Below are 15,973 nucleotides of genomic sequence, written 5' to 3'. Positions count from 1 at the left end.
AGCCACAGTGATGCCACACCTTAGAGGTGGCTGCCTTTATTGAGAGCAGTCACAGGCACCTGCTTTACTTTTCAGATGCCTTAGGTCATGAGTAAGAGTTGAGAAAAACTGCAGACTAATAGTAAGTTTTAGGAAAGGCTATGTAAAAGCCCCAGAGAGACTAAAGTACTCCTGGGCATCTAGAAGGTTATTCCCCTTCCATCAGTATTTGATGGGAGAGACTCACCTTGAATGTCTTCCATAGACTAGGGCCCTAGACTCAAGAAGAAAAAGTAAGGGAACCACTAGAGTTCATCACTCTCTGCCTCCTGATGGAGGATATAATGTTACCAGTTGCCTCACACTCCTGCCACCATGTCTTCTGAGAGAGGGGAAGTCACTGTATCTATATTAATTAATCCCTTCAAAAATTCAAAGGCTTCTTTCAAGGACATCTGTCAGGAGTGGCTTTGGGACAACATATGCATCATTCTGCTCTCCATAGTAGGAGACTTTCTTCAGACCCTTCTCATAGTGAGTTTCCAAACATCAAAAAGCAGTATACACTGTTGAACAAACCCAGCAGTCCTCAACATGCAACTGCCCCACCAAGCCATTAATCCTATTCTTCAGCTCCATGGGGACTGGCAGAACCATGAGTATTATAGTCTCACTGAATGAATAACTTCCCAGACACCTTCACTTGCTGAGGCCTAGGACAAGGACAGAACCCACCCCAGTATAAGATCAGGAAGGACATGGGTCAGTTCCCGGTCTGGGCCAGGAACTCTGACATAACCACTCCTTGGAGCCACCTTCTGCTCAAAGAAGTCCCAGGCCTCACCATGGCCACCCCCACTCATTTTGCTATTTCCTTGGTGGTGGGTCTTTGTAGTTGGAGTTTTCCTGCCTGGCCCAGTCAGGACAAATCTCTTTTACCCGCCAGTCCCACAGTAGCTCAGACCCAACCAAGAAAGCACACAAAAACTTATATTGCTTACAAACTGTGTGGCCGTGGCAGGCTGCTTGTTATCTACCTTTTCTATCTTAAATTAACCCATTTCTGTTAGTCTATACTTTGCCACATGGCTTGTGGCTTACCAGTGTCTTTACATGTTGCTTTTTATGGCAGCGGTAGGCGGTGTCTCCCTCCAACCTTCTACTTCCCAGAATTCTCTTCTCTCTTGTCCCACCTATACTTCCTGCCTGGCCACTGGCCAATCAGAACTTTATTTACACAGAGCAATATCCACAGCAGGTCTTCATCTCATACCCTTGCTCAGTACCAACATCCGCACATCTGGATTAGCTCAGGGAATTCTAGGGAATGAATTGTAATCCTAGGAGTAGCAGTTGTCAAAATAACTAAAAGATAGTTAGTGAAATAATGACAAGGAAATCAGGATGCTACACTAGAATATGTGTAGATATACATTGATATGTATCTTTAAAATGCATCAATAGAGGAATAGCTAAACAAAAGGACACAAGGAACATAGAAAAATAACAAAATAGCAGATTAAAAAACGAGAGGATCATTCTTGGTACAGGGACTAAAGAAGTAATTGGTGCAAGCACAAGTGGCTGATACCCAGGGACCAACAGGAATGAGGAAAGGCGAGGGGCAGAATATGGTGTTAAGTACTGGTCACCCAGCATGGTGTTCACATGTCCATCTGTAGGCTCTTGAGCTGCCTACCTTCTCTGAGCCAGGCTCTTACCCAGTGGTAAGTTTCCAGGAAGAGAATGTACTTATTCTGGCTATTCTTCTAGGGATGCAGGGAGGATGTGACCACTGCAGGCACTGACTGGATGCGTAGTGCAGCCCAGGAATGAGCTTTAAGCCCTGACTCTGTGGATTATGAGACAGGCTGGATAGGATGCAGAGAGTGGCCAGTGACAGCATATCCATACAGATTGCTGGGAATCCTGACTATCACTGGTTTCAACTCTGCTCCTTGAAGAGGGTGGACAAGCTCAGAAAACATGGAAATGTTAAAGAAGGGTTGAAAAACTGAAACAGTGGTTCTCAGGGATTGTTCTGGTGTCTGTTGCTGAGATAAACACCATGACCCAAAGCAACTTGGGGAGGAAAGGGCTTATTTCACATTACAGCTTATAGCACATCTTCAGTAGAAGTCAAACCAGAACTGAAACACAGGCCGTGAAAGAACATTGCTGACTGGCTGGCTTCAGATGGATGGTTCAGTTTACTTTTTTTTTTTAATACAACAAAGGACAACCATTCCGTTGGTGATGCCACCCACACTGGGTGAGGCATTCCCGTAGCGATTAGTCCCTATATCAATCAGTTGAGGCTTTCTCTTCCCAAAGTGACTGTAGTTTGTATAAAGCTGACAAAAACTAACCAATACAGTACCTATTTGTAGAAATATTAAGGATTGGAGATCTGGGGCTTCTGAGAGCTTTCTCAATTCTATACTCCAGCCACTGAAGACACACAAAGATTTGGAGACTCTCCTGAGCTGTCCCCTCCCCACCTCCAAAGGCCAAAGAAGGGAAAACTCACTGAGCATGAGCAAGAAACAGAAAGTTACCATGGCAGCACTTCCAGTTACAAAGAGAGATGCTGAAAGGTGCCTTCCTAAACCATCAATGACAGAAAACAAACGTGCCAACCTTGCCACAGGAAAGATGGAATTCGTTTTCTCTTCTCTGTACCGAAAATGACATTACAAAATTGTTGTCTTAGGAGGAGGGAATAAGGGATCGTGTGGAGGAAAAATCCTGGAGTTATGAACATCACAAGGTTCAGAGGGGCAAGCATTACCTATGCAGTTCTCCTGGATACTAGAGGTTGATGATGGCTGGTAGCTTTTTAGAATATAAATTTGCATGATTTTGGCTAGTGTCTTATCTAATTCTAATCATTTGCCTAGGTGGATGGTCTAGTTTTCTACCTGTTGCTGTGATAAAACAGTAATCAAAAGCAACTTCCAGGAGGAAAGAGCTGCTTAGCTTACACTTCCAAGTCACAGTCTGTCTCTGAGGGAAATCTGGGTGGGGATGCGAGCTTGAAGCACATGCCCATCAGCAACATCTCAGGCTCACACTGATTTCGCCCAGGACTAACTGCCCACAGTGGGCTGGACCCTCCCACATCAGTCAGCAGTAAAGACAGTCCCTCATAGGCACGCTCACAGGCCAACGTGTTAAAGACAGTTACTCAGATGAGACTCCTTTGTCAGTGTCGAGATGATGCTAACTGGAGCAGTGGACTTTCAAACTGCATAAGTGCCACCCCTCATTTCTGGAGCTTGGCTGTGCCCACCGCTGGCAGAGGAACGACCGAGGTGGTGTTAGGTGATGGAGGACCCCTTCAATCCATCTGTGGAATATTCCAAATTACTGTCATGAATTTGGACACAGAAGCCACTTAGAATTTTCCCATCTTTTCTGCCTTATGGTTCTGACTCGTTTGCCATTACTCATGTGATTTGTTTGCATCCGTCTCTCCTTGTTTAATCACCTTTTTAGTAGTTCATTTTATAAACCAGATTTTGCTCACGTAGAAATAACCTGTTTTCCAATTCAGTCTTTATTATCTTCACCTCTAACTTTCTGCCAATAAACACGGGCCTGATAATGTTGGAACTTTAGCTGCTGCCAAGTGGAGCCTGTTCCTACCTTCAAGGAACCTTAATTCCATTTGGGAGAAGTAACAAATGGATAATTGAATACTTAGCCTACTTCCAGGTCATGGTTAGAGCCTCAAAGAGAAATGAAGGTCAATCCCAGAATGAGAAGAACAGGGCAAGATCCTAAGAGGGACAGCTGTGGAAGGATGAACCTGGACTTGGGTCCTGATAAAAGGGAGCTGGAAAGAAGAACAGGTGGAGGAGACCCAGAGTGAAAGGCACAGGTGAAGAGCCAAATGGAGAGTTTCTCTCATGGGACAATGGTTAGTGATTCCTAACAGCAGCAAAATCCGTGAGAAATTAGGTAAGTGTGTTTTCTCTCTCCTGCTAGATAAGCAAAAGTTCGGTTTATTATTAATTGTAATTATTTTAATATATACAAAAATTAGACAAACAGGTAGAAAGAAGTTCAATTTACAAGCTAAGTACTCATCATTGTTTATATTTTGGTGTGTGCAACTCCATTCATTATAGTAAGCATAAATATAATAATTTTCATATAATGAAGTTATGTTGGTTATAATTTACTACATTTTATGCTGTATAACCATTCTCATGTCCATAAATGTCAGTTGACATTAATATCTATACTGAATACAAGATTAGCCCACCATACAGCTATATGGTAATTTATCTAAGCACTTACCCAATCATTTAGGCTTTTGTGTATTTTACCTCCACAAATAACTGTATAATGGACCGCCTCTAAATTTGCACTTTTGGTACTTACGAGATTTCTTATTTCTTAATACTAAACATTAGATACCCTGATACACGTGTGTGCATGCAAGCATGTATGCACACACACATATGTGAGTATGTGGGTGCACATGCAAAGGCCAGAGGAAAACATCAATGTATTCCTCTGTCTCTTTCTGCCTTGCTTTGAGTCAGTCTCTCATTGAACCAGAAGTTTGCAGCTTTGCTAGGCTAACTGGCTAGCCACCTCCCTAGATCTGCCTGTCTCTACCCTGCAATGCTGTACAGGCAAGTGCAGCCATGCTTGGTGTTGGTTGTGTGGTTTTGTTTTCTTTTGAGCACTTGGGATTTGAACTCACATCTTCACAGTTGCATAGCAAGAACTCTTACTCACTGAGCAAAATTCCCAGCTCTGGTATGATCCTGCTCTACCTGTCAGCTTGATTGTTACTAATCAAGTACCAGCCTCCTTGGAACTGCCTAGTTGACCTCTTTTGCCTGTTCTATTGAACACACGTGGAGTTTCTCATTGTTGAGACCTTTTGCTGTATTAATAGTCACTGTTATAGATCCTGTGACAGTATCCTGGTATCTCACTATCAGCAAGCTGTCATTTTCCTCTACAAAGCATTAATATGGAGCTAGAGAGCTCTGATTCTTCCCGCTTTAACATTGAGCACAGGAAAAATTCACCTATCCTCTTATTATAAAATATTGAGTTAACCTTTTGTTGGTATTTATGTGACCTATTGAGACCCCAGTCTTTTGACAAGAAAAAGTTAAAAACAAGCCACCCCAGCACTTCTCATTACACTAACATTCCCTGGGCAGCACCGCCACCCATCCCACTAGCATCCCTGTTACACTATCCCTGCCTGCACAATCAGCCCTCCCTTCTCTAGTATGCCCTCCAGGGTCAGGGAGTCTTCCAGAAGTCTTTGGATTCTGGCTCTGCACTTGGGAAAGACTCATAGACTTCTGTCAGATAAGGCACAGTCCCCAGGCCTTCTTTTCTACAAGCCATAGAGGATGAGAATAAAGACACAAGTGAGAAACTTTCTCAAGGTCTTAGCAGCTGCATGAGGCTTCTCACACACACTGGGAGGAAGGAGATGAAAGATTATGGGCCCGCCTATTTAGTCCAAACTTTCCTTGTACATAACTGGTGTCTAAGGAAATGGTAGATGGCTGTGCTTGCAACACCCTTCAACTGCATGCAGAAAGCTGTATGGACCCCGCACAGTGTCCCTTAGAGTAGGTGTCCTGGGATGTAGAACAAGGTCTCTGAACCTTGTCTTTCCCCTTCACACATGCCCCAATGGTTGCTGTCACTGGAAGCTGCTCAGAGCATCAGATAATGTCATTAGATTCTTAGGCTCTTTAGAGGATGGCGATAAGCAAAAGTTCACTTTTGACTCTCCACAGAACTTGGTTTCTCTTTCTTTTAAATGTATGTGTGTTGTATACATGCGTGTGTATCTGTGTGTGCAGGTGTACTCAATTATGCTTGGCCGTGGAGAGGCCAGAGACTGATGTCCAGCGTCGTCTTCAGTCTCATCATCTAATCTTGGAGGCAGGGTTTCTCAGTGAGCCTGGGGCTCACTGATTCTGCTAAACCAGTGCTGGTGTGCATCACAATACCTGTAATTTTTTAGGGAGGGGTGCTGAAGATCTGAATTCAGGTCTTCATGCTTTTGTATACAGCAAGCACTTTATACACTGAGCCATCTCCCAAGCTCCTGGATCTTTCCTTTCTTTGTGCAAGCAGATCTGTGAATTTTTCACTCATAACATATACACCTTAAGTCCTAAGCCATCCCCAAGACACATGTGCATACTTAGAACAGCAGAAATCCAGCTGCCTCTGGGGTGGTATGGATGCTTCTGAGAGATCTATGACTTGGAGTGGAAGTCAATGGGAAGTTTTCTGGCAGCAAGAAAAGTTCGCTGAGTTTCATTCTACTTCAAATGGCATCATTCTGGGTCTCATCTGAAAGATAGTATTCACAGAAGCTGGCTCTTATATTATGCAATTGTTTGACTGGTGTGATGGACTCTGATTAACTTTAGGCAGCAATATTCTATAGTTCCATTGTATTAGTGTATTTGTAAAGAAAAATAAAAAACCTTCTCTATCATGCTTGCTTCAAATTAGGATCAGGAGACAGTTTTTCAGACCAAGAAAGGACACAACCTGGGGCCAGGAGGTATACTTGGTTTCTATAGTTGAGAAGGATATTATTGGAACCTAGTAAGCAGAATCACAGAGGTTACCCACCATGCCACAGTGCTCATATCACACCCTGCTACTATTCCCCTTAAAACAAAGGCCTACAAGCTCCAATGTCAAGAGGGTTGAAACCAAGAGGCCTATTTAGAACGATCAGTAAATACATCTCCTTTGAATAACTCAGATTTTTCTTCCAGTTCAGTCCAAGAAGAAAAATCTTGACATGGGCTCTGAACTTAAAAGCAATGAAGGAAAAGAAAGCATATGGAGGCTGGAATCATTGCCATTGGGAAATAAAACATGCAGGGGCCGGGGATAGTGCAGAGCCCTTTGCCTTAGAACTTTCTGTCTCCACTTCATGACATACGCTCCCTCCATTCTACACACTCTACCTGTGATGCTGTGTAGAACATTCTAGGCTGTCTGTGGACAAGAACACAGGTGCCTTTCTCATGTGCTAGGCTGTTTGGCTGTAGACGCAGCTCAGCATGTATCAGACAAGTATTCCCATGAATATGTCAGCCATGTTTCATCCTCTTCATCATTTCCTTCATCTCCACTCCTGGCCAAGATTAACGCTAGTCCAAACCTTTATTCCTAACCATGCCCGTTCCAAGGAGTCCTCTGCAACTTCCCCTTTGGTTCCTGCCTTCTCACAAGCTCCTTCTCTGTACATCTTCTGTCTTCCACATGGCAAATACTCCCTGCAACCCCATTTTCTAGCTTCTCTTCAGGCTTCTATTTCACCTTCTTGTTAATGTGGCCTCCACTTGCTGCTGTTGATTAGGTTGTGTGAAGCACCTGGTCCTCAGTACTCCATGGGTGGAGTTCAGTACAGTGTTCAGGTGAGTCAGGAGGCAGGGGCTGCCAATCAGATCATAAGCTGAAGTCTGATGGCTAAGGGACAGTGTGTCAGCTCACAACTCCCTCAAACCTCTTCCTTTCCTGGAACCAATGATGGAAATGAATGAATCTCATTCATATTAAACCTGAGGTATTGTCAACCTCCTTTCACTACAAGGGGGCTGTCCACAGAAGCAGCAGCATCTTCCATAGACACACCACATATAACCTTCTTTGCCCAGCATGATGGACCCCTGTGTCTTTGACCTCTGCCCTGTGATTACCCTGGTTAGAAGGTACTAATGGCCACCCTGGGCCAAGCTCAGGGCAAAGTGTACTCCAGCAAGTCTGGCGACATGGGACCTTCCAACAGGACAGAGTATGCACAGTTTGAAGGTCTCTAACTTGATGGAATGAGGTTTCTCTAGAAAACTTAAAAAGCTCATTAGGTTCTGCCAAACCAGGAGGAAAAGTCCTATTAAATGAAGATGAAAGTTGCTTGATAATTATTTGAAAAAAGAATGTTGCCAATTAAAGTTGTGATCTCTTTACCTATCAAAGTAGCAAGTGTTAAGAAAAAAAAAAATATACACTAACCAGCCTAGTTGTGCTGGCCAAGATCTAAAGATCCAGAATGTTGTTCTATTGCTAGAGGAAGTATTGACCCATTCCCTTCTGAGGAGGAGGAATCTCCCATATATACCACAGTCATGCACCTACTCATCCTGGTCCTTGAAGCTTTTCAAATGTGATGAGGAGGAATAAGGACAAACACCCACAGATGCCCATCAAACACTGTTGGTAAGTTTGAAAGTGGAATCAAGCACAGGACCATCAGGTATGGAAATAGACAACAAACATAAAACATCTTTTCCATGAATAGTCAACATAAAACATATTTTCCATGAATAGTGACCAAATGAAATCACCTCTACTTCTGGCTATGTGTTACATCAGCTTAATACGACATTTGTAATCATTAAAATTATCAATAAAAATGCTTAACATAAAAAGTGGAAGGATATTTATAAAGATGCATGTTGGCCATGATGGATCGCACTGACACAGACTGAGCCTTTAGAAACATCAGCAATTTAAAACCACTGACGCTTTTTCTGGGAGGTGAATTCAGGATGATGTTCTTTAGCATAGTTTATTAATTTATACTGTATATAATAAGGAAAAATCTAATTAAATGTGCAAAACTTCTTGTCTTGTTGCCCATGGTCAGCATGCACTTGACCTGCTCAGGCATTTGTATTCTGACTCAGCCTGGCAGAAACCACCCAATGTAGAGCATGAGTGAAGTCCTGAGTGAATGTGTGTTGTTGACTTGGGCACTGCCATGTCACAGGCCCAAATGCTTGGGGCCCATGGGAGTGGGTGGTGGGAGGATGTTGATAGTGTGTGCAGAAAATATCTACCAGAGTTTTCTCCCTCCTTGATGATTATGGCCCAAAGACTACTCCCCTGCCCCTACCCAGTGACTGCTTCTACTAAGATCGGCTCAGCCTGCCTCCTTCTGAAATTGTATAATAACCCTGCCTCCTTGTTTACCCACATGCGATAACCCCACCTCCCTGTTCAACTGTATCATAAACACTCTGAGCTTCTGGGATGCTGCAGCTTCTCCATCCCCACACACAGACTCTCCTGTGTGTCTTTTCTTCATTTTCTTGCAGCCCCAGTAGGTAAAGCTCCTGTCACCCAGTTCCTGTCTGTTTTGATTTAAAATGCCAAATCAGTGATATTAAGCACGTTCATGATATTGGACAGCCATAACCCATCAATTTCTGCAACTTCTCATCATTTCTGACAAAGATTCTGTACCATGAAGCATTGGATCCCCATTTCCTCTCTACCTGCTACCCTCTGCCCTGCCTGCGTGGATTTTCATGGTCTAAGAATATCATATATGTGTTATTGTACAATATCTGTTTTCTTTAACTTAGCCTAATGTCTTCAGTGTTCACCCCTCTTGTAGCATATATTTTATCCCTTAATAAAATGCTTAATAATACTCCATAGGATGGACATACTGCATGTTGTTTGCTCCCTTATTTGTTGACGCGTACTCAGGTTGTTCCATAGTGGGTTTTTGGTTTTTTTTTTTTTGAGAATTTCACGTATGAATACTGTATTTAAATCATTCTCCCTCTCTCTCCCTCCTCCCTCCATTTCCTCCCATGTTCCTCCTACCCTTTCTCAAAATGATGATCTCTTATTCTTTAATTATAATTGTCACCCCTAGAAAAAGAGCCACAGGCCATTGATGGATTCTGAAAGGTGGATGGAGGGAGGAGGGAGGGAGAGAGAGGGAGGGAGTGGAAGAGAATAATTCTTCTCCAGCCACATATTACCTTATTGTCTAGCCAATCTCAAGAGGTTATCCCTAAACTCATATGAGCATACAAAATGATTGCACTAGGTTGTGCTAATAAACATGTGCCTCTGCATATGTCACAACTAAAGAATAAGGCCGTGAATTTGTTCCTACATTTTGACCATCATGTATCTTGCTGCCGCTGGTCTTCATGACAGTCCCAGATCTTAGCAATGATGTTCTTTGTGATAACAAGGGGCCTGAGGCTTTGTTACACTTCATCTATCTTCACTCTTCTCGCCATTTTATAGATGGAGAACCTGAGGCTCACTTAGTTGATGCTTACAGGCTTTGCAGACACTACCATAGTGACCTAGCTCAGCAGGTGGAGTCCTGTCTATGAGATAGGTCTTTGACTTTATCAACTCAGGGTTTGGTTCACCTATGGACTAAGAGAACTATGCAAATCATGTCACACCTCAAGGCTGCTTCATCCCAGGGAGCTGGTTGTCTGGGTCTGTTCCCCAGGAAAACATCATACCTTGAGATCAAAGCGAGAGTCTTTATTTCAGAAATCCCACCTACATTTTTCAGAGTAGTACTGATGAATGTTCTAGAGAATTTATCAAGAAACTGAGCTTTAGATCAATAATCAAAGCTGGACGCTGTTTCTGAAGCTAGAATGTGGGGCTTCAAATGAAGGAAGACTCAGAAGCACAGCATCCGTTGTCCAAATGAGGAGGGCTGGGACCAGAAGTCATTCATCTCTACAGCCACACGAGGTCCTGGTTCATTTGTAGCCACTGCCTTGGGTCCTGCACCATTTTCTGCCTGCCTGTTCTCTCAACAATCAGATATTCTGCATGGTTCAGCAACTTACCTTGTTCAGTGAGCACTCATCCAGAACCACGTTCAATCTAGCTACCAGACTTTGTCCGTGCCTGTTCCTGGATGCAAACTCTACTCTGTCACACATCAGCCACATGTGTGTGTGTGTGTGTGTGTGTGTGTGTGTGTGTGTGTGTGTGTGTGTGTGTAGGGAAACATATCAGATGGTTTAATACATCAAGAAGAGGACTTCATTCGTATGTTAACAAGGCAATGAATCAGATGCCCCTGTATTGCTGTGAACCTCCATTGGCTCTCCATGCTTTATCATTGTGATTCTTCCTGGGACATCATTTCTGTAGTGTGAAGTTTTCTGATGCGTCTACAGTTATGAGGGGGGAAAATCATAATACTGATAATAATAATAATAATAATGATAAAGGAACACACCACTAATGTTAATACAGTGCCTAAAAACAGACTCTGCACTCATTTCCTAGGAAGACCATTTAAAGCATGTGACTCTCCCTGCCTTGTCCATTTGGATTTGTCTCCAATATGGTGCCATCTGTTTGAAAGATCTGTCATCCCACTGACCACCAAAGTCAACATATGTGGAGGGGAGTTTCTCTCACTTTCATGTATATTTCTGATGACCTGTCTTGTCTCACTCAAACGAGGTATAGTTATATGTGGGCAAATTTTTGAAAGCCATATTACCCAAGTCTAAAACTAGAATATTCATAACCTGAGAAATAAGATTATAAACGTTCAAGTGGGTGTAACCTTTGAACTCTCTGGAGGACTGAGGATGGCTGGGCATTAGCTTCAAGAAATTGCTAGCCTCAAGTCCAAGGGTAATCATTGAATGCTAATGTCTGTCCATCACTTCTCAGTCATTCCATCCTCAAGCAGTTGCTGCATTTCCATAAGTAAAAATGTATGAGATATTTATCACTTGTGAGACATTCTGGATTGTGTATTATTTTAATATTCAAATCATGACATTTAACATTTTTAAAAGTCCATGTATATAGGTGAATAGATTCAGAATGTACAACTGATGTCACATCATTCAGCACTGGAAGTTGTGAAGATCGCCTGAAGTTAGCAGAGGTCATGGTCAAAAATGGAGAGGACTTCACTAGGGATTTACATCTTTTAACAGGAATGTTAAATGGTCTTTTATTTAAAAAAAAAAAAACAGACCCAGATATTAGAGTAAATACTGAAAGATTAGAGAGACAAAGAAGCCATTGCCATGTCTCACCTCACCAACTCCACAAATTCTCCACGAACTTCTGAGTCCTCAGCGGAAAGCTCTCCTGCCAAAAAGTCTTTAGTTCCTATCTCCTCACACCTTATATACCTTTCTCTGCCCAATCATCACTTCCTTCCTAGTGCTGGGATTAATGGTGTGTGTGCTTTCTAGATACTGGTAGCAAAGGCATGAGATCTCAAGTATTGGGTTTAAAGTTGTGCCACCACTGCCTGGCTCTATTTCTGTCCTAGACTGAATCAATCTCATTAGTCAGGGTGGCTTTGAACTCACAGAGATCCAGACAAATCTCTGTCTCCTGAGTGCTAGGAGTAAAGGTGTGTGCCACCACTGCCTGGCACCTATGTTTAATCTAGTGGCTTGTTCTGTTCTCTGATCTTCAGGCAGATTTTATTAGGGTACACAATATATCACCACAGCATCTCTACTCTATGAAAAACAGAGCAGAATATTTCTGCTGGTCCCTGTTCAAAAAGAGTCTTCCTCCTAGCCCACAGTTAACTGGAAGTAACAACAATGGAATGCAGTCATGAGATTTCCTGGTGGACCATGCAGGAGATCTCAAGGCCATAGCTCTTAGGAGCCACAGTGTTCAGCCCTGCCTTAGTACATTTTCCATCGTCAATAACTCTATACCATGGGCCACTTACATTACCCACCCACCCCCATATAAATAAGAAGTTCACATGGACTTTGGGTTTGGGTTCAATGTCAGGTGTAACACCTTACAATGGCTTTTTTTGATAGCAATGTTTGGGAGCCATGCACTGCATCTCATAGTGTGCAAGAGGGAGTATGCACACATGAGTCTCCTCTTCTCTCTCTCTCTCTCATTTTGATAAATCCACCAGGGACCAAGCATGGGGACTATATTGAGTCAAACTTATCACAATCACCCCGCAAAGGTGACATCTTTAAATAACTTGAATACTGTTGTTAGTGAAGTTTCTAACAACTGGGGATGGAGTTTCAACACAGGAACCCAAAGATTTTGTACCAAAACCATCTCCAAACCACAGGAAGCCAAGCTCTTGAAGCAAGAGGACAAGTAAAGGATAGACAGTCTGGAGGGTTGGCAAATTAGACCAAGACTATCTGAGGAATGAAGCTAGTGAGGGTTCCATTTCTAAAATTGAGCAGTGGTTTCCTCTACAACACCAGAAACAAAACAATCAGAGGGGAGTTTGGGAGGAAAGCAGACTGTGAAGTTTTCAGAATGCTTAATTATTATTTCACTTATTTTTTCAAAAACTCTTGTTAATGTTAGTATCACAGTCATAACTTAAAAGTCATCTTATTACCTATCATTATTAAAGAAGAAGTTGTTGTACTATAATCAGAATCTGGGGTCTGAATAGTGCTGTTCACAAGACCCACGTGCCAATTGACTGTGAACAAAGAGAAGGTGGTATAAATACAATGCATGCAGCAGCATTAGTCAGACATCAAGAAGCATAAAAATGACATCATCTGCAGGTAAATGGCTAGAACTAGAGATCACCATGTTAGCCAAAATTAGCCAAATTCAGAAAGACAAAATGCCACATTTTCTCTCACATATAGAAACTAGATAGAAAAAGACACAAAAATAGAAGGGAAACTATTTGAGAGAAAGAAGGGGACCAAGAGAGGGATAAACAAAGGTGTGTAAGTGCAGTTTTTGTAGGGACTGCCAGCTCCAAAATAAATGCTCAGAGACTTAATATTAATTATAAATGCTCGGCTAATAGCCCATACACACCTACTCATGTTGCTTCATTGGGAAAACATGTGATTTGGGAATATCAAATTGTTACTCTTGGTCAAAAGGACCCCCAGGCAGAGTGCACAAATGAAAAAAGAAATGTCTTTGCAAGCCATTGTCTGTTGAGGGTGTACAATTATAGGAAATGAAAGGCTCTGTCTTCCTCCACCTCCTCCTCATCTTCCTTCTATTCCACCCCTCAAAAGTCCACCTTTTCCTCCTCCTCCTCTGTCTGTCAGTCCTCCTATCAGTCAGTGGGATGTGCCACTAGGTTCTCTGCTCTTGGAGTAGGTGAACATGCTCGTAGGGACTGAGAAGGCCTGGCTGACCTCAGTTTCCTTTCTGACCCAAAGAAGAAGGAAGAAGAAGAAGGAAGGAAGGAAGGAAGGAAGGAAGGAAGGAAGGAAGGAAGGAAGGAAGGAAGGAAAGAAGGAAAAAGAAGGTGGAGAAGAAGAAGAAAGAGAAGCAGGAGGAAAAGAAGGTGGAGGAGAAGGTGGAGAAGAAGAAAGAGAAGGAGAGGAAGGAGAAGGAGGAGGAGGAGGAAAAAGAAGGAGGAGGAGGAGGAGAAGAAGAAAAAGGAGTAGGAGGAGAAAAGGAGGAAGAGGAGAAGAGGAGAAGCTTAATTTCTGTGACTCCAGCAAAGAAAACAGAAAAGGTATCCTTGTAGTTAAATTCTGCCCAGTCGAGTCATTCAGGTCGGGGCAGTGCCAGGCTTGGTGGCCAGCATGGGGTGCTGAGTGTTCTGTTCTTCTGGAGCTATCAGTTCAGCCTTGTGTTCCCTCTTTGAACTTCTTATTCTGAGAAGTACAGATTCACATTCACTGCAGCAGATGATACAGAAAGAGCCTTGCTCTGTTTATCCTGTTTCCTCAGGAACATCATCTTATGAGATGAGGCTTCTACTTCAGAACTGAGATACAGACCTTGATGTCACCCACCAACACGTGCTGTGCTTTGATAATCAATTAACTCTATGGGTGACAGTTGCAAAGGGCACAGATCCCAGGATCAGCCACGGTACCAACCTGGATATCCTCGTCTTCAGCCACAAGAAGAGTGAGTGAGGAATGGTAGCAATCTGACAATCTAGTTAATTTTTTAGCAAACCTGGGAGTAAGCTTCAGGCTGGATGATTAAGATGGCATTGTATACACTTACAAGCAGGATGCTTTGTTGGCTGAGTGATGCAAGTCACTGAGTCACTTTTTTGAAGTGATCTAAGCTCTTACACAATGACAACACTTACAACCAACAATGAACATTTTTGCATTTTGTCTCAGCTTAGGATTTCCCAAAATTAAGATGACAGAGTGTAATGAGGGGTACATACCAACCAGCAAAGTGCAGTATAGGAAGTCCGTGCTTCCTAACTGGAAGCCTTGAGTAGAGACCACAAGAGCCACCATGTAGTGAGAGAAATAGAGGATGAAGAATGATAGAAATGACAGCATTGCACTGATATGGGCATGTCTGCTAGGTTCCCTGGTGCCCACCATAGTCCTCATCTTCCAGCTGTGGTTCCACAGGGAGAAGATCAAGAGCAGAACAGCAACAATGAAGATGAGCGATGGTAGGGTGAGCCCGAGGATAAGGATGGAGAGTGCCATGTTATGTAGCTTTATGACCTGAGTTGCATTTTCAGAAAAGAAGCTTGCATAGATTTGTTTGGGAATTGTTGAAGTCTCTCTGCCATGGATCATAACAGTAACAGTTGCATAGAGTACAGATCCCAGGATCAGCCACGGTACCAACCTGGATATCCTCATCTTCAGCCACAAGAAGAGTGGGTGAGAGATGGTAGCAATCTTGGCACAGTAGAAAACACAGAGCCATGTGGCAAACCAAAGACTCAATTCATTTATAAAGAAGACAAATGCAATGTTGTCAGCAAATAAAGAGGTTTTCGCCAAACAGAACAGACCCAGTTGTGCAAACAAGATGCACAACTGCAGAATGATCCGAGAAGTCGCCAGGCAAGAAAGAAGCAGACCCAATGGGGATATTTTCCTCTGAGTGATCAAGTCAGTTGCATTGACAACCACAATGAGGCCATTTGCCAGGACCCCAGTAAACAACTGCACCATCATGACCAGAAAGAGAAATAATGTATGACCTTCCATCATTTTAAAGAGAAAAACCAATGACTTCTTTAAATAATTCGAAGAGTTCTGCACAGTCTCAGCTGTTTGTGATTTCGGTTTTCTTTCAATTGTACCAGGGCCCTTTGGAGAGGATGCTAATCAGGTAGGCAACAGAAGAGGAAGGTGGGACTAATTTGTTTATACTCTTTCCATCTCAACTCAAAGACAGTCAAATGAGAAAGAGATATTGTGGAAACCAATTGTGTCTTACTGATTGTTTTTGCATTTTTCAGGTCTGCTCAGGTGTC

At 42.8% G+C, this 15,973-nt stretch overlaps 1 protein-coding gene across 1 annotated transcript; it reads right to left on the bottom strand.

The window, feature by feature from the left end:
• Nucleotides 1-14,801: 14,801 nt before the first annotated feature.
• Nucleotides 14,802-15,707, bottom strand: Tas2r1 (taste 2 receptor member 1). The gene has a single exon (XM_036206857.1). The coding sequence runs from the start codon at nucleotides 15,705-15,707 to the stop codon at nucleotides 14,802-14,804; it is 906 nt and encodes a 301-aa protein (XP_036062750.1).
• Between the last annotated feature and the right edge of the window lie 266 nt (nucleotides 15,708-15,973).

The sequence above is a fragment of the Onychomys torridus genome, chromosome 15 (genome assembly GCF_903995425.1).
Source record: "Onychomys torridus chromosome 15, mOncTor1.1, whole genome shotgun sequence".
Taxonomy (NCBI): Eukaryota; Metazoa; Chordata; class Mammalia; order Rodentia; family Cricetidae; genus Onychomys; species Onychomys torridus.
The sequence above is the reverse complement of the archived record's forward strand: the minus strand, read 5'-3'. Positions and strand labels throughout refer to the sequence as shown.

What these genes read in the sequence shown, in the direction of transcription:
- Tas2r1 (XM_036206857.1), bottom strand. Translation starts at nt 15,707, where the DNA reads ATGATGGAAGGTCATACATTATTTCTCTTTCTGGTCATGATGGTGCAG.